The following is a 19,972-nucleotide window of genomic DNA, read 5'->3' as shown; positions in this document are numbered from 1 at the left end:
TCTCTCTCACACACACAGAGGGAGACCGAAACTTCAAGGTGTGTCATTCAAAAACTCAACTTACCAGCCAGCAAAGCCAGGCACTCCGAATATCGGGAGGACACAGTCACCACCGAGCAGAAACTCGCGAAACCAGTGATGATGGAGAAGATGAAGAACACCAAGCTAATGCTGCACAGCCCTCGCGCCGCATTGAGCCAAGCTGAGAAAATCAATTAGTCAATCAAGCAATTAGTCAGTCACAACCAATCAAAGAATTATTCTTTTAGTCACTGTCATCCCTATTTTACCTCAAAGCCATACAATACCACCTTTTAAGCAACTATTACTTCCATTATTTACTCATAATTAAATAAAAAAAAAATAAGAAAACACAAGAATAAAACATAAAAATCAAAGAAAATTAAATAAAATTTAAAAACAAAACAAAAAAACAAAAAAAAATAAAATAATAAAAACAAAGGAAAAAATAGAACTAAAAGAACAATAACACAAAGAAATGGAAAGAAAATCGAGAAAAACAAAAACAACAAGACAAGCAAGAAGCAGAGGAAGAAGAGAAGATGACGAAGAAATTAATGACAGTCACAGAAGTTCTTTGAAGATGACATCGTGGCATTGAACTATCCCAGCATCACCAGAACATGAATTATCAGACATCGCACCGAGAGCAACAGGACGTAAGGGACGTGGGCTGTGGTGAGGGTACAACTATAGGCCACGTGGCACTCGATGACGACATCAACAGTCAATTTTACTGTTGTAAGACTTTTATTGTTATTGCTATAGATGCTAAACAAAGTAAACAGAAGACATTTCTTTTCTTAACGTCCCATTTGGTTTTTGTTTTGTTTTGTTGTTGTTGGTTTTTGTTTTTTTTAGGGTGGGGATGTATTTTCTTAAAATCTACTGAGGAAGACTGCAACGATAACCATAAAGATCCACAATAAAGCCAAAATAGTCTTATATTTGTTTTCGTTTCTAGAAATGACTGAACCTATCCGAAACTAAAGGCGTGCACTTACTGGGATTGTTGCGGCTGACGCCGGACACGCACGTGCCGAGGTCCACCGTGCACACCTGCCACAGCCCGATGGTCTGGTCGTAGTAGCCGTAGTCCTCCAGCTGCAGGTGAGACCAGTAGGGACACGAGAAGCACGATGTAGGCCACCCCTGCCATCAGCAGCCCGCAAAAACACAGGATGTAGATGGCGTGACGCTCTCTCCACATCGCCATGGCAACGGTGGGGGCAAGTCCACGCTTATCTTCTCTTCGGGCACCTTGTCTCAGTATCTATAACAATATAAATATAGATTTGTAAATATGAGAGAGAGAAGTGTTTTCTCGAGTTTCGACAGGGAACAGATCATCCGAGATGACGATGTCCTACCCACAGACACAGATCTTGCATCAGAATACTAGTAGTAATAATAGTAGTAATAATAGTAGTAATAAAAGCAGTAATAATAGTAGTAATAATAACTCCAAGGATACCTTCCTATATTGGGTAATCATCCAGAAAGCATCGCAAACACCAATGGCGTGAAATTCTAAGGGCTGATTGAGTTACAGGAGCTTAAAGCGAGAAAGGAGAATCCCTGGTTATAAGATACCGGGAAGAGAAACTCCACCCGGGTGACGATGTGCTCGAGTTAAATTTAGCGAGCAGTGAAGAACTAAGGTGGCCTTGCACTTCACACAAAGAATTTATCCTACAACAGTCGAAATACTGCGTGTCCACCTCTCCGTTTACTTCACTCACTTTGTCAAAAAAAGCAGAAGGTTGGATTAATTCGTGACATCAAGTGGTTACAACGAAATAAACCAAACAGATGTTTTTTCTGCATGCTAGAACTTTGGTGGCACGTGTCTCTACAGATGATGCTTCACTCTTCACTGCGCATGCCAAAACAAAAGACGAAATAAAAACAAACAGTCAACATCCTCCATAGCAACGGCCGGCGTAGCCGAAGTGGAAAAACAGTTTTGCCCTCGACTCGAAAGTTTTGTTGTTTGTTAAACAAATACTGAACCGTGATGTCGCCTGACACAAACAACATCAAGAAGTTCAGACCCAAACAAGAGTTTAAAAGACCGAGAAATGTGACGAAAACAATATCAAACATTTTTGCACAGGGAAACCCTTTTCGTGCAGGAGTCGTGCCCCAGGGGTCGTTTCCTTGACTGTAGCCTCCAGAGAGAAATGATGCTGTGAACAATGATAAAGGCGGACCGGGAAGGAGGCTGGGCAGTCCAAACCTGGGAGTGGCCGGGGGAGGTCTCGCTGGGAGGAGGAAACAAAAAGATGCAAATGCAGCTTCGTGCAAACAGGAAACTTGCTAAACGTGCAAAGATAAATCGTTACCAACAGTCATTTTCAGACACGCACGCACCTACATAGACTGGGATGAGCAAGAACGAGAAGTCGCCTTAGTGACAGTCAATAAGAGAACAAAAGAGGAGACAGACAGAAGAGAAGAAGGACAAAGAGGACACCAAGAGAGAGAGAGAGGGAAAAAAAGATGGAACGAGTGAGAGAGATGAAAAAGAGAGCTATAGCTAGAAAGAGAGAAAGAAAGAGAGTTAGAAAGACAGAAGCTGAGCGGAAAGAAAATAAAGAACAGAAAGAGAAGGAAACAGACGAGAGATAGAAGAAACAATCAAGACAGAAAAAAGAGGGGGAAAAAAAGATAGGTAAGGAAAGTAAGAGATAGAGAAAGAGAGAAAGAAGCAAGAGAGAGCTATGCAACTGTTGATGAGAAAATTGCTAAAATAAATAAAGGAAACCCTCTAGGAATTAATAAGACTCGCCAACCCTCAAGCAGGTAAACACTTTGTACAACCTATACAAGAGCTGACCTCCATGTACGTGGTGCGTACACCTGTCCCTAGTCAACACGTGACCTCCACTGTGACCACAAGTGCAACAACCTCGATGTGACGCACGCACATGACAGGGGAGGTCACTCCTGACTACGGGGAGGCAATAAATTGTGGCCTGCAGTGCGTCACACAAGTAAAAACTGAGGTGACGTGCTCTGCACTCGGGCCAGTGACATGGAGGGTTTCTACTGCTCCAAGGGAGGCAAGGTAGGGGGAGGGGTCAGTAATGGACAGTTTGTCGTCTAATAGTCCGTTATTACCAGGAATTTAAATTATCACACAGACATGCGCTCTTTTCAATATGTTTGAGGCAACACCTCGTATGTGTGTGACTGTGCGTGTGTGCGATCGCATTAATTAAAAAAAAAAAAAACCGAGAAAATGGCCGTCGGCAAAGTGACAGCGAATGAGAGAATAAATAAGACAGGAAACAAAGGTGGCAGGGGGAGAGAATAGCATGACAATAGATGGCTCGCCCACCACATGTCCGGGTTATCTTCCCCTCGCTTCGCATTCCTGCTGCGAAATAAAACCACTTCACTTCTTTTCTCTGACAGATAACAAGATTGCATTCGAGAGATCTTAATGAGATTTTGACGAGATATTGATGGGATTTGGACAAAAAAAGGTGGACATACTTTTCTGATCCCGGTAAACGACGTGGGCACTGGTAGAGACTGAGAGAAAGCCGGAATCATGAAGCATGGTTTGTCAAATGGTCAAATGGTTCACATGGTGAACTGAAATTAAACTAAAAAATAAATGCTTACAGTCAGATTTACTGATGACACTACATGTGTTGAAGAAACTGGACTCATTGACAGCAGTACTGACAGCCAAGGAATCTTGACTTATTGCGACTGTCCCGCTACAAGCGAGTCGTGAAAGCTCCAGATAAAAAGTAAACCCCAGAGGGTTCATTAATCGGAAACCGAACACCGAAGACAAAGGCTTCAGGTTTTTTTCTCATTCTCGGCTTTTACTGCATACTTATATACTGGTATACGAAAATCGTATCGTTATCGTGTCCCTTGTTATATAGTTGCACCCACACGGCAGCACTCCCCCACCTAATCACCCGATATGTAATCGATAGCGACTAGTGCAGCTATATACCAGCCTGACAAGCCACAAGGAGGGAACTGGGGCACGAATGGCTGCGGTAGGAGGAGGGTACAGGCGACTGCAACAGGAGGCAAATGTCTGAGCCTCAACATCTCTGGACTGACGAGGGCGATATGTGAGTGTGTTGGTGGGTAGGGGGAAGTCGGGAGGAAACAGATGAACGTGGGGGACAGGGAAGGACGGTACGACGAACGGAGAAGTGATGCAGTCAGAAGGTGGGGACGACTGGGTGCGGCCTGTGATATTTCTGTTGATATTTCAGTGATGCTTCAGTCCTGACTGAACTCGTTAGGGACATTTTCAGCCGTTTGCACTGATACAGACTGCGCCATGTCGGCAAAGAAAGCATCTTGCAACTCTCTCATTCAATTGCCTCCTAACTAATGTTATTTCCATTTCATTCAGAAAGCATGGAAACAGCAATAACGAGAAATTCTAAGAGAGGGGGCAGGTACAGGAGACTAAAGTGAGAAACAAGAATCGCTGTTGATCAGATTCTGGGAAGAGAAACCCCAAACAGGTGATGATTAGAGGTAAAAACCTGTGGTGGCTATGCACCTGCTATTCCACAGCGATCAACATATTTTTCTTCACCCAGTTAGACAGGAAAAATTAAACCTCTTTTTTCATAAAAGCAGAAATGTGGGTGAATTGCTAAACAAGTTACAGCTGTCTCTCAGTCTTCCTATTATTATAGACTAGTCACAGCTGTCTGTATGTCAGTCTACTATGATAGACAAGTGACAGCTGTCTGTATGTCAGTCTACTATGATAGACTAGTCACAGCTGTCTATGAACTACGCAAGATCAGCGTGTTTTAATTTCTTAGCTGGCACCTGTCCTGACTATTTCTCTGAACTTCTTTTCCCCTACATCCCGGCTTGACAAGTCCGCTTGTTTATCCTCTCGTCGTTCATATGTTATTTGTTCTTCTTTCCCTCGTATGCTATCCATGTCTACTTTTTGTTCTTAAGCACTACGAGCATGCTCCTTGTATGGGCTCTACATATCTTGTGATTATAATTATTACAACCAAGTAATTATTATCATCTACCTTCACTGTCGCTGACATCAAATAATGAACCAATGTGGAGTACTGTATCAGTCCCAATGTGACATAACGAATTGTTATGAGTGGCATGTAATTTACTATTCGTAGCTCTCGGAATGCTAACAACCTCAAATGCTGGCGAAGCTGTGAGAAACAGAGATAACAACCAAAAAAAAGTTTGTTGTTGTCACGTTTCAATACCACAGAGACTGCTATAAGCACGCAGGCCACTGAATAATGTAACACCACCAGCAGTGGATGCTGCTGCAGGACATGGCAGCTGCAAAGGGCGGTGAGCCACGTCCGTGAATTTCCTCATTCAGCCACTCCTCCCTCCCCCCAAACCCTCCTCCTCACTCTCGTCAAGGCGATGTGTGTGTCTGTGTCGATGTGTTATCGAAACGACCCTCCGGTGCTAGTCGACGACAGCCATTCCCGTCACACCCGCCTTCAAGCATTGATCGCTGCTGACACCGGCGGAAAACGAACAGGTGCGCACCCCCGTCAGACAATGATCGATAATTAACAAAGACCTAATTAGTGTTTTTTTAAGTAGAGTGGCAGGTAAACACTGGTTATTGTTTGATTAAAAAGGTGATTAAGACCTGGTGCAAACCTCGTCCTTGACCCAACAGTCAACTGTCGCCATGTTGTACCACCACACGACCCATATCTATGACCGCAAAACAACGACTTGACAGCACAACCCGGGGTGGTCGGCAAACAAACAAACAGGACAAGGAAGCGGAAGATATTGATTCGTTCTGCTCGCATCCTATGCTGGCTAAACGTACAGACATACAAACACACCGACCTCTCATCATGGAGAATTGAATATCATCACTTACCTCCAGCCACAAGTTGGGTCACAGCTATCCTGACAGTCACCGACACAACCTTGTCTCCGTTTCCAATCCACATGAGAGAGAGAGACAAATCAGTGCCGAGGGGTTGAAGAGCGCTGGTAACCACCCAACGCAACCTGTTGCACGCCTCGCAACACCCGACTTTTTAAGAAAAATAACAAATAAACCGCATTCTGGGTCCAAACACTGGAGAGCCCACCCCTAACCGCGGTTTGCGGGTTGCTGCAGTCTCAAATGACTGACATCGGAATTTTCAGCCGGCTGGTTGCAGGTGAACTAATGTTCGCCGTGCGTCAAGCGCGACTGCCGCCAAAGGTGGGACTCGTGGTGTGGGTCGGGTTGCGGGTCTATTTTCGTTCCGCGGTCACGCGCGCTGCCTTCGTGCCAAGACGTCGCTCCCCGCCAGCGAGCCTCCCGTCAGGAGGGAATGGAGGACTGGCTGGTCGCCTCGCCTCGTGCAGCCGAGGTTATTGCCGTAATAAAAGTGGTTAATACGTCAGACGACAGGCGTTGCAGATGGATGAGACAGCGGAACGCACAAAACTGACGGTGCTGCTGCTTTGCCATCCCCGTCCCCATTCCCCCAACCCCTCCCTTGACCCCTGGATACAGAAGGTTGGGTGACTGCCGTGCAGCGAAGGATGTTGCGGTGATGAAATTGTTGATTTGTATCAGTGATGAAAGGCAGGACAGAGGGAAGATAGTGAGTGTACAAACATAACGGCGGTTGCTGTTCGCTCCTGCTCTCCCTTCACCCCTTCGCCCCATCTCTCAACACGTGTACGTCCATCTCATTGCGATCGATGTGTGTGAGAGAGAGGGGGCAGGGGGATCGTGTGAATGATATACAAATCCACGCTGTCGGTTCGATCCTGATCCAGTCCTGCCATGATAATCCTTTTATCTATGTATGAAACGTTGCTTATGTTTCGCTGGTATAATTTGCTCAGGTTTTGACCTGTTATCACCCTCCAAATTAAAAAAAAAGTATATATCCACAGCAAACTACTTTGACATTACTATGCAGAGCTAAGTAATCTAGGGCGATAATTTCCGAGACAGAAATGAAGGAAAAAGCAGCGACCCTAGTAAATATCGTGACATAGCAGTTCTTTGTTGTCTTGGTAAGTTATTTACGAACGCGCTCAGTGAGTGCTTCAGTCATCAGTCACGTGTCCCTTGACTGGAATTAGGGACAGGGAACATGTCCTCTCATTCACTCAGCTGTTCCTCTGGCCAATGTGGATATCTTGGTAAGTTATTTACGAGTATACTTGATCAATGTTTACAAGATAGACCTAGAAGAAAGGAACCTACTTGGAAAGCAGCAAGTAGGATTTTGTTCTGGACACAGCAAAAGACATTTTTTTTTACTTTACATAGTATAATAGACAACTCTGCCTGGACTCCGGCTGGCCTGCTGGTCCCAAGCCCGGATAAAGGAGGGTGGGCGTGGGGATAGCGACCCCACCCCATGAAACCATGTGAGCTGTTCATATTCTGTTTGTTCAATGACCGTGTAGTTGGAGGCAGTTTTTTCTACACAGGATCATTAACAAGACCACCTGGATGTCACCAGATGGAAACAGAAAACCAGATCCACCACATCACCATCAACTGTCACCTTAGAAGAAATATGCTGGAGGTCAGGGTAAGGCTGGTGCAGATGCAGCCACAGACCATCACCTGCTTGTAGCAACCATGAAAATCAACCTGTCCTTCCATGACTCATCGGACAGACCGCACCATGTTCAACGAGCACAACTTTTATTTTTATTAATAGACAGCATCTATAATAAAGATAAATTTTATATTACGATTAATGTAAAGCAATCTAGTTTTTTTCCGCTGGTTGAGTCAGAAAATGGAAAACCTGCCCCTTTTTATTCATTTATTATTATTTTTTGCCGTCTTTCTTAATAACCAAAAAACACTTCAGGACTCCCTCTTAAGTTCAGACCTCTATAATGCTGCAATAAAGTTTTAAATTTTAGCCTGAGGATACTGATGTGTTTTACATGTTTTATTACTATATCGAGATGGCACTTTTATTTGTTCGGAAACTCCAAATGAACCCCAGAACGTCCTAAAAAAATTTTTAAAGAAATATTGTGATGATTGGAACTTGTTGATTAATTCAGATGAAATCAAGATATAGTGAGTGCGACTAGGCTGTCCTCACTCCAGCAGCAGGGTAACCACCCCGAGCCGAGTGAGTCTCCAGGCGGCGGATAAGAGCTAGTAGCCCCCCAGATATGGAGGTTTGTTGCTAAATAAACCTGACTCTTCCTTGACAAATAAGCATTCGCCGACCAACTGGCGGTGTTCCTACCAGAACGGGGTGGTAAGAAATACCCGATGTGTCGAATGGCATGTCCATCACGCGATAAAGAACTGCGTTATAAGATTTGACCCTGGGGCAGGGTCCCAGCAAACAATCCCCCCGTGCTCACAGGGCAGATGTAAAGGTCAGGAGATAAGGACAGATAGCCTAGAAAAACCCGGAGAGCTGAGGATGGAGGTGTTAATGTCAAACAACGCAGTTTAATTAACCACCACACCATGAGACAATAGCCAACAAGACAGCGGTATTTTCAGGCTGAAAAACAGAAAAATTACTTCATTATAAATGTGAGAATCTTGAAGTATAACATGACTTTTTATTATCTTATTTTAAAATTTTATTCTAATAGGTTTAGACCTGTATCCTAGAGTATCCTACAAAGTGCTGCATTCAACTGTCAAACACTTTGCCACCGTATAATGTTTTAAATAATATGTATTGGGCAAAAGAACAGAAAGCAGTCACGGATAACAGAAACTAGAAAGTTCTGGGTCTTTATGTCGAAGCTAATCGCTACACTCCCCTACTCTACACTTTGAGACTGTCCAGCAAGTGGAGGAGAAAAGTTAACTTTTCTTGGAATCCCCAAGGAACGTTGATATCAGTTCTCAGTGGCATGACGATAATTCTGCGGCTGCGAGACATTAGCATGTAGCTGCCAAACACTTTGTCCCTGTATGATGTTCCAAATAAAGTGTATTAGGCAAAAGAACATAAAACAATCATGGCTGACACAAGCGACTTCCGGCCGGAAAACACAAAAAGTACGAAAGCCCCGGATGATGCGCGGTAACTCGCTAATCGTTATGGATTCAAACCTTTGTTAAAAAAGAAGGAAACATCTTCCAGCAGATATTCAGATGGATTTATTGAACCATATTGTCAATTCTCATCGTTGTGAGATCGGGAGCCAGAAATAGCTGATGTGGGAGTGAAACCACAGTTTTTATTTTACAGACTAATATTTAGAATAAGAAGTCAGCCATAGGACACTGATGTGAATAGGAAAATTAATAATGATAATGGATGATGAAAGAAATTGTTGGCAACGAATGAAAAAAGATGAGACTGAAATAGAGAGAAGATGAAAGAGCAAGACTTAACTATGATGAGAGTGCAACGGAAATGATAATAATGGTGGTGGTTCACACAGGGAGAGAGATTTAGGCTAGAAGAGAGAGAGAGCGATTATGAATACTTGATATGGAATTTTATTGTTAATCTCATTCTTAATAAGCCCTCAATGTCCCTGTAGGGAGGAGTGTGTAAAAGGAATAAAGAATCTGAATCTTAAAACCTTTGAATCGTCGAGAGACAGAGGGAGAAATGTAACAAATGAGATTGCAAGAGTCCGGTGGCGCCCCCGCCAGAGTTATCTCTCACTGTGGAATCTCACCCCCACCCCAGCCCCGAGCCCCACGCATGTTTGCTCACAGACATACAGACACTCACTACACACACTGTAAACAGTGACACGTCATCCGGGCAACGCTGATGCCCCGCAAGGTGTCGCTGTTGGCTCCAAATTTTGTAACCAGCCTCCTGCGCACAGGTAATTACACCTAATTTCCCCAAATTTCAGAGGATCCTCTATGGGGGTAGTGCGGGGAAGATAGCGAGAGAGCGACAGACATCAACGCAATGTTTATCTTCCCCTTCAATGCCTTCATTAGAAACTGTTGGTGACCTTTTCCTCGTCCCTCTTGACCTCTCTCTTTCCTCGTCATGGAGACAGGTCATCACCGGGCAATGCTGGGTTCCTTTGCTAGTTTTTTTTTCTTTTTCTAAGCTTTTCAGTGAATGGAGCAATGTAGGAAGTCTCTGAAAGAGACCTTGATGCTCCACACTGAGCGACAGCTTGTTTTCAATCATTCCTTTGAAAAGCAAAACAACTGAACAGCGCTCACGAAGAAGGAAGGAGTGAGACAAGGTAGCCTCAGGCTCAAAACAACACGAGATCGCAGTAAGATATGATAAGCAGGCGAGCTTCAGACTTAATGCTGCTCCCTAGTTCTTGGGGTGGGGTGTGAAGGCTAAATATTAATATAGCTACAGGTGTCACCTTCATTGCCAGTGTCATCCTCTGTCACCACTACAATCCAACCTTTACATCTTTCTCTATAAACAGGGTGAGGTTTGCTGCGCTCTAGGCGAAAGACACCCCGTCCTACCTTCCCCCAGCGGGACATATGTCCGCCATTGGGTAATTAAATGATATCTGCACTTTAAAGTGTAAAATTTACAACAGACTTTATGGTGCGATTTTCATGAGTTATGAGTAGTCATGTACACAATGCCCTAATGTCATCATTCGTCACTTTGAAAAATAAAAAACAACTTACACTATCTCTGCTGTCCCTTCCCTTAATGTTTACGCCCTCGGCAGCTTCCTATTTCTCGCAATAATAGACCAGGGCCTGTGTATAAATACTGATTTGTTACATCTCGTGATGTGCAGATGAAGGTCAATCCTTCTGGAGGAGAGACAATTTTCACATCCTATGTTGGTCAGTGTTTACAGCTGAGGTTCTGGTCGCTTTGTTTTAATAGTAAAAGTTAATGTGGTCTCCATTTTACTGTTTATCAACTAACCCTCTAACGGCCGCTGGGGTCCATACGGATCCCGACCGAAGTTTCGCTTTTTATAAAACTCGAATTTATGGGTGTACTGATTTTGGCTGGTGTCTATAAAGCTCAGGATGAACCGAGAGAACAGCTGTAGAGCAAGAAGAAAGGGAAAAGTAATTTTTCCAAAAGCGATGTTCAAAGCTAAACTCCTGCAGTTGAGGATTTGATCCTGATGCTGAACGACATCAAAGGTGACCCGATGAAAAGCTATCGCCAAGTCTCTGAAATATTTTTGGGCAGATAACTTGAAAGAATGTTACGAACCCTCAGAAAATGTGACTTTTGATGAACAATTAGTGGTCTTTTGGGGCAGATATCCTTTGAAACAATACATTCCCAGCGAGCCAGGGAAAGGGTATAAAAGTCTGGGTCTGGTGTGACAGCACAACGTCTTGTTTTGAATTGTCAAGTATACACGGGAAGAAGACCTAATCAACCAAGAGAACAGAACCAGGGCAGATAATCTCGGGTACGATCCATTACACGAACTAATATATCCCTGGAATGCTTGCAGACGATTTTTTTCAGTCAACTACCAGAACGAGGCTAATTGTTACAAAGCTTCCGGTTTAGCCACCTTGTTTAGGGAATAATTTCAATGGCTAAGTCAGCAAAGTCTGCAAGAGTAACAACAATAAAGAAACACACAAAAGGTGGTTTTTACTGCTGCATGGTAGAATGCAACTGTACAAGTATCAAATCGTTCGGTGTAAGTTTTTTTTTTTCGGCTTCCACGGCAGGTATAGCGACAAGTGGCGAGCGGCTCTCTTTCATGCTATAAGTGGTTCAGACAAAAGTTTCAATCCACTGAGACCCAAGATTTGTTCAAGGCACTTGGGTGAGACCAAGGTGGAGCATACATGCCAACACTTCAGTGATTGTAGGTCTCCCTCTGTACGGAAGAACAAACATTTGGAAAGGAAAAACCAGTGTTTGAATACATTTTATATTCGAGGGACATTCTAAGAGAATCTCTAAAGTTGACTGCAGAAAAATCTGATAAGGCCTCCACCCAAAGCAAACACTATTATGATCAGAAGACAACCAAATGAAGGCTAAAAGAGGGAGATGAAGTTTTGATAGTACTCCCCATGAAGGCCAATAAACTATTGATGAAATGGCAGGGCCCTTTTTCCATCACTCAGGAGCAGCACCTTGACTGCTGTCTACAAATCAAAGATCGAGACAAAATTTTTCGTGTCATGTTAAAAAATATAGAAGGGAGGATATTTATGCTGCCGTTTCTCTGGCTCCGCCTTTTGATATGCAATTCACTCCCAAGAATGGATCTTACTAGTCGAACCCCTCGACTTTACATTCTCTCACCTGAAGCGACATCACAAATCCTGAAACCTCCGAGGTCTTTTTCCATGGACAAGGATGTCCTTTGGGTTGGTTACAGTTGCCAGTGACCTTAGCCAGAGCAGTGCCATGCCTTGGACTTGAGTGCGATTCTTGTATCATTACTTTGATGACTTTCTCATCAACTACCAGCTTCAGCCTGGTTTCCAAGAGCTTGAATATTTGGGACACCGAGTAGGATGTGGCCAGCTGAAACCAGAAGGCACTGATGAATAGAATCATAGATTTAAGTACGAGGTGTTAACTATGACCTTATGCCAAACTATAATTCCTAGTATTTTTCAGACTGGACTGTTGAACCGAGAAAAAGAATTTTTTTAGTAATGTGTGTAGAATAGAAGTCATTATGTAATAATTATGAGTAACTGTGCTTCTTTTACATTTATCCTGTATTTATTATTCATCTCATATTTTTGTAATTAAAACGCAGACAGGGCCTGTCAGAGACAGATATAGTTGTCTTTGTTTTCCAACAAAAAAAGAATGCCCTAGTTGAGTGCACATGTGAGAGTCTGTGACAAGAGATAATTTGTCTTGTGGTCAGTTGCAGGTCTTGCTTCTCTCAAACACACACTTGTAAGAAATTAACAGTAGACTTTGATAACAGGAATGCAAGAACATGTTTAAAATTTGACTTTAATTTGCTAGAAAAAAGTGATCAGCAATCTGAGACAATCTGTTAAAAATATCACAGATGACACAGTATAATTTCAATAATTTCAGTGGAATTAAACTTTAAACAAAATATACAACCTAGTGAAATCAAATTATTTTCATTGACACACAGATGTAGACAATGTTTTGACAGCAGAACACACAAAAGAATGACTAAAAATAAAAGATTATAGAACTTTTTATTTGAGGACAATTTTTTTGTTTATTAAGGGGTCTATTTTCTGGAATGATGAAGCAAATACATTTTCTGATTACACCTGGTAAAAGCACCATAACTGGATTGCATAACGCAAAAATGTGCTCTGGTTATCACCCTTGGCTATCAGTGCCTATTCATCTGTTCAACACCTTTTATTAGAGAATAATATTATGCAAGGCTGCTGCAAAATAATGTAAGTTCTCTTCTACAAAATACAAATTCATCCAAATGTGACTCCAAAATGCTGTCACTGATCTTAAAACAGAGTATTTTACTGTTGGCATTTTTACATACTTTTCTATTTTCACACACACACGCAATTACAAATTTTGCCTTCTTTATTATTGCCAAAGACCTAGCAATGCATCTGTCCATGAGACAAACTGTCCATAAACCTGCAATGCAAAGGCTGGAAGCTAAAGAAAAATCTGATTGACTAGTCTGAGAAATGATAAAAACAGACTTTTCCAAACATGCAATAAAAACATGAAAATAATGCCTGTGTTAGAGATGGGGAAAGATACATATTAAAAAATAAGATGATGCCTATAAACAAATTACAGCTCTGAGAAATGAACTGGAAAATCTCCATATTTGTTACAGATGACTGGCAGGTGACTAAGGTAAGTGAGATGCTTATGTAAAAACAAAATCAGCACAGCAGTGACTTTCTTTACGGTAAACAGGTCTCAGACAATTATTGTCTTTCTTAGCTTCCCCCATCCATTCTATTTAAGCTTCAACAAAAGTTATGCATTTGGATCTTCACTGAGGTCACAGGAGCAGCCTAAATGATAAAGAACCAGCCTTCACATTTAGGGCACAAAACAGCAAAAATCAACAAATTTCTCTGGGTATGTAACAAACTACTTAAAATTTCACATCAATGTTGTGAAAAGAAACAGGACAAGGATGAGGATTGTATTTGTTTTATCATTGCCCCTCCCCCGTCCCCACCTTCTATGGAAGACAACACATTCATCTGATGAAAAAAGTTAATTTCTTGTCTGTAATGTAAACCAACCTCCACTTAACACAGAGTTGGTCTCTTTATGTGTAGTGAAATTATGACTTATGATAAGCTAAACTTATACAACATGAGCTGCAGCAAAAATTTACTTTCAGTTAAGCACCTTTCAGACAACTGGACATTCCCTTGCATCTTAATTTTACTATTGTTCTAGGAGAAAGAAACAATCTAATGTATCAAGCACCCTGATATAGTTTGCAACAACAAGATGCTTTTAGAAAATAGATAAAGAAAGTATGGATGGAAAAGTTAGAAAATTATGGATACCCAAGTATGATCCCGTCACAAAACACAGACAATGCTGAAGAGCCTAAAGAACATTTACTGATTTTGTACTTTTGCCTAGATAGTGAGCTTGACAGTGTGTGTACACAAAACACTTTTGTCCTTCGCTACATACAAGTTATGATCCTAATGCACACAATGCAAAACCATCAACCCATCTTTCCATGCTCATTCATGCACACACCCTACCCCTAACATGCATGCCCTTCCATGCGTATAAAACTTAATTGCGCAAGTATACACATTAGTACAGACACAAGTGTAAAAGCCAGAACCTTTACCAGGCAATTCAACTGCTGATATCTCTTCACTCACACAACCCGTCGTCCTGAGTCAATGATCTATAATACTACACTGCAATGGGTTCCTGCTATTTATCTGTCCTTGCTACACTCGCTAAAGCTGCCTTTCCCTCTACCCCAGGCTTTGAAACATCCATTTCCACTGCCCTGGACACTGCAAACCTGCTGGAGGTCGGTGCTGGAGCAGGAGTTAGGTCAGTGGGTGCAAGACCTGATATACAGACTGAACCAATGCTGTTTATAGAAAGAGTGATGGGGGCCTGACTCTGCACAGTCAGTGTCATAGGGGCTGTGCTGTGGATGGTCAGGGTGGTGGTCGTCAATGTTGACACAGTGGTTGACACAGGGGCAGGAAGCAGCCTCTCTGAGGAAGATCTCTGACCTGAGGCTGTCAGATTCTTGGCTTTGGCCTCCTGAGACAGAACTAATGATGCTCCACTTAGGCATGGTGCATTTTGATTAAGCTCTTGACCTTTTGCCTCTGCATTAATAACCTCAAAGTGTCTAGCACCTTGCACTTTGGGTTCTTGGATGCACACAGACGTGCAGTCAAGCATGCTATCTTGTTTGTCTAGCTTGTGGCACATGACATCTTTGGCTTCGCTTCTCCAAGCACTGGAATTATTCTTGTTCAAATCCTCTTCCCTTGTCTCTCTGGTAATTTGCTCTGACTCACAATTTACTGGTAAGTGCTCTTCCAGTCCAGCAGACCTCTTGTGAGAGCTTTTGATAACTGAAAGATCTTGATTTTCGGACAACTCTTTGGATGCTTCTAAGAGGGATCATAAGTCACTCTGCTTGAACACTCTTGGACAGCCTCCGTTTTGGCAATGGATGAGTTTGGAGGTGCTGGGACCTCCCTACGGCCCGAGGAGGTAGAGGAATCAGTGTCAGGGTCGGAACGGACTTGTCCATCACTTCGCTCCATGTACATGCGAAGGTTCTGCCAGATGTCAAGTGGAATGGATAATGCTGGAGATGATGGTGCAGAACTGGAGTTACTGGAGGGTGGATAACTCTGTACACCTACAAAAATATTGAATGATGAAACACAAACTGATACTGTACTTGAAAGACAGCTGAGGAAAGTAGCAGTTACTATAGGTAAAGAATCTGCATGGGACTAAATCTGTAAAAGAATGTAAAAGGGACCTATTACAAGTTTCACCATTTCCTTTCTCAACTTCAGATTAGGTTATTTGTTTCTGACAGGCAGTTGTAAGTCCTTTTCTGTTGCTGCAAACACTTTTGCATGTTTTTGCTGTTTGTTAAATAGTAATGTCCCTTCAACTTGCAGTAAAGGGATGCACTCTGCTGCATTTTTGTCTTTATCGGATGTCTTCTTTATGTTGGACTGGTTGTTGGTGTGTGTTTTTGGCATGCTTGCCATCATGCGTTTGGATGTTTCCCTCAATCTGTGTTGATGGCTTTGATTCCATTTTGACGAGAAGACTGTGTGAACACAGTTCAATTGACTATGATTTCTGTTTTATCTGATCTTGGTTGCTCAGCAGACTTTCATGTGTTTTGGGGCTCGTTTGCAATTCCAATGCCACTTGGACCATCTGTTGGTGCTTGGAGCTATGTCTACTATAGATGTATCTTTCTGCTTGTTTGCTGTTTTGATTGCAGAGTTTGGTTTATACTCTCCATATATGCTAGCTTTGCCGATGAGTACAGTCTGCTAAAGCTATGTCATTGTTACACTGTCAGCTTATTTTGACTTCACACCACCTACTCTAAGTGCCTTGAGCTTGCCCAACAGGTAGGGATAGGACGCAATATAATGGAGGGGGAAATTGGTGTTTTACGCCGTGTCAGCAGCTAAGGCTATATTACGGCAAGCAGCCAGCCCTGTAAACAGATGCCACGTGCAGAGAAAGGATGCAATATAAGCCAACTTTTACTTTACTGGAACTGTAGTGGGGATAACAGCATTTGCAGCCTTGCTTACAGTCTTTCAAATGTAATGAGCAAAAATGAACAAGCTGGGAGCAAATAAGGTCGATATCTTTCATCCTGCCAATGGCATTCTATAGACACAACATTTGCATGCTCTAAGTATGCAAGTGTATTATTCTGTCTGTGTGTTTATACTTTTTTGGTCAAGCAATTCAAACTAAAACCTTTGATAGTGTGATAAAACACTCCGTAACTTAATTATTATTATTTTATTCATGGCATTGTAATGGACAGCACAACAAATGTTGGAAAAATTCTAGTGAACTAAAGGGAAAACAAAATGAATTGAAAAACATATGGTCCAAGCCCTGAGATCTACTCTTTGGGTAAATAGGATGGGATGCAAGAAAACTCTGCATGGTTATAAAATAAGGCCTTTATGTCACTGCCTTACTCTGGTACAGTAAATGGAACTCACTTTTTCCTGGGGAGACAAGGATGAGAGATGGGTGGGAGGCGACAAGAGTCGGCGAGATGGGAGGCATAGGGAATCGGGTGGTGGTGATGCGACCCAAAAAGTCATCCATCTCACGAAAAGTCAGGTTGTTGTGTAGGGTCTCAAGTGGGTGCAGCAGCGGAACATAGTTGAAGCCTTCCAGAGCTGTCGGACAGAATACACAACTTTTTTGTCAGCAAGATACAGACTATGACACCATTACTCTCAGATCTGCACTCTGCGTAAAATTCTTCAGATGTACAAGCATTGGTAATCACTGTTGCCAGATTTAAATAAAATAAGTCCAGTATTTTCAAATTTAGAAACAAAGTTTCCTGAAAACCAACAGCAAAGACAAATGCAGTCTAAGGGGAAATTATACAAGCACAGGCAAGAGGAACAACAAGCATAAGAGACAGTGGCAAACACTACAGAAGCTAGAGCATGCTAGGACTGTAAGCACATGTCAAATGCAAGCAACTCTACATATTTCATGAAGACAGATGTGGTCCTTTAAGGATTAGAGTCAAACTAAGACAAGGAGGGCAATGGTTGAGGAATCGTACTAACCTCTACTTCACAAATTATCAATTAGATATTGACCTCTTTTAGCTCCAGATATCAACTAAAGTTCTCTTGTAGTTACAGTGACTACTACATGGTACAAGTTCAATGACTGGCAGTCTTCAAAAAGTACTGCCAACCTGTGAATGACTGTTAGAAAAACAAGCAGCAGTCTTGAAATATGAAATACAGCAGTACAAAAGCTATAAGCATGCAAGGACAACACAAAGGTCAAAGGGCCACCTTCACCATTTACTAGCCAATGAATTAGATATTTAGGATATTCTGTTAACACTAGATTATACAGTGTGTACAGAAGCAATAGTGAGAGAGCACTAGCACAGTTTAGCAACATCAATAAGACACCTTTTATGACATCAGTATGTGCACTAACAAAGTCTTGTGTGGAGTAGATCTTTGTGTTTTAAGAGTAAGGCTCTCAGAACAAACAAACAAAAAGTTCCTTACCCTCACTTAGTTTTTAAAACAAAAGCTTATTAGTCGGACCTCGATAAGTCGAACTCAAAGGGACCCGAACAAAAAATCTGACTTACAGAGTTTTCGAGTTAGGGAAAATGGCGTAATAGGCGCAGATATTTGGCCGGGAACTGACAATTAATTCGATATAGGGAGGTTTTTGACTTAGGGAAGGTCGACTTATCGAGGTCCGACTGTATCTGCATTACTAGAGTGACACAATCTTCCAGTGGGTTTTCATATGTTTGTTTGTTTTTTTCTTTAAAAAAATTAAGCATATCAAATATATTTGTGATGCAAGTGTTGATGTTGCCTAGGCATAGCAAGGAGTTTAAGACAGCAACATGCATTTCCCCAAAATCATTTGCCTTTTTCTGTCAGTGTCCAAAGTTGTAACCTAGATGTTGGAACATTATCATGCTAAACAAAATTAAGATCATCATTCTCTTTTCTAACCTCCATTCTAAGACTGTTCTCAAACCAGAGACAAAATGTTAGGAACACTTTGACAGAAGACAGCCGCCGAATTTAACACTGTTTTTTACATTACAGTATTACAAACTGCCAAACTGACAAACGCTGGGCACATTGCTAAAAGGCATAACAAATCAGATACAAAGATGTGTAATAATATCAAATCCAAAGCTACATTTAAAGAAAGACAGAATAACAGTAACTGGATGTTTGAAACAAAAGTATGTTATATTACAAGAGAAGTCTCATTGAGAAATGAGAAAATGAAGTGTCTCAGAAAGTTATAACATGAAAGATAAGACATGAAGTCAGAACATACACTGAGGAGAAACATGGGATATGATATATTTGCGGCAAATGCCATGTTAGCGAACATATAATTTCCTTAGCTTTCATAATTTCCAAAAGTCTTAAAATCATTGCAAGCTATTTTAATTTATTGTGATTTATCTCAACATGGTAAAACATGTTGTCTCAACATAGTAAAAATAAACTCTGTGAATAAAGTAAAAATACAATTTTTGAAAGTGCTTCTGTTGTTTCAAAGGACAGCAATCTCTCTCTCACATATATACTTTTTTTTTTTAGCACATAACTATGTCTGTAATTCTTTTATTTCAATCTTTACCTGACCCTTTTTAGTAGAGTTTCCCATTACGCGTTTTGGACCTACCCATCCCCAAAGAAAAAGTGTACAGAAAATACCCACATGCACACCATAATGCTGTTTACAAGATAATGTAACCCTTATGCACACAACTAATCTATTTTACAAGAATCAACGAGGTAAACCAACATTTCTACAATGACTATGGCTACATTGAGGGTAAGCACTGAACATTAGGCACCTAAATATGAAACACTGATTATGACTTATTTCTATCCATTAAATTACCACCCACTATCATTTGTCTCCAACTCATCCCAACCTCATGAGGTCACAACCTTCTCCAAAGACTGAGAATGAAATATAAAGATTTTAAAAATACACCCACACATCTTTCAAATCTGTTATTAGCTATCAACTTGTTCAGGATACACTGATAAATTAATAATGAAAATAAACATAATTAAAAGAGTGCAAGTCGAGAAAAACCATGTTCTATAGTAAACCAGATCAAGTGTGCAGATTGTTGTCAGTAAAGTGATTGAAGTATGACCATGTTGAAACTAGTATCCAAAGAACATCACTACTAATCTGCTAACTCGGGTACTTTGTTGAAAGACAAACTTTCACCCAAAGAGGACATTCAGGTGCTAAGCAAACAGAGCAAATACCAGGATGACACCATGACAGGCAGCGCACCT

At 41.6% G+C, this 19,972-nt stretch overlaps 1 protein-coding gene across 1 annotated transcript; it reads right to left on the bottom strand.

The window, feature by feature from the left end:
- Positions 1-15,492: 15,492 nt before the first annotated feature.
- On the bottom strand, positions 15,493-18,269 carry LOC112562317. Its single transcript, XM_025235505.1, has 2 exons — positions 17,132-18,269; positions 15,493-15,777 (listed from the first exon to the last, which is right to left on the bottom strand). The coding sequence occupies exons 1-2, from the start codon at positions 17,238-17,240 to the stop codon at positions 15,524-15,526; spliced, it is 363 nt and encodes a 120-aa protein (XP_025091290.1). The 5' UTR covers positions 17,241-18,269; the 3' UTR covers positions 15,493-15,523.
- Between the last annotated feature and the right edge of the window lie 1,703 nt (positions 18,270-19,972).

The sequence above is a fragment of the Pomacea canaliculata genome, linkage group LG4, assembly GCF_003073045.1.
Source record: "Pomacea canaliculata isolate SZHN2017 linkage group LG4, ASM307304v1, whole genome shotgun sequence".
In the NCBI taxonomy this organism is placed as follows: domain Eukaryota; kingdom Metazoa; phylum Mollusca; class Gastropoda; order Architaenioglossa; family Ampullariidae; genus Pomacea; species Pomacea canaliculata.
Note: the sequence above shows the minus strand (reverse complement) of the source record. Positions and strands in the feature narration are given on the sequence as shown.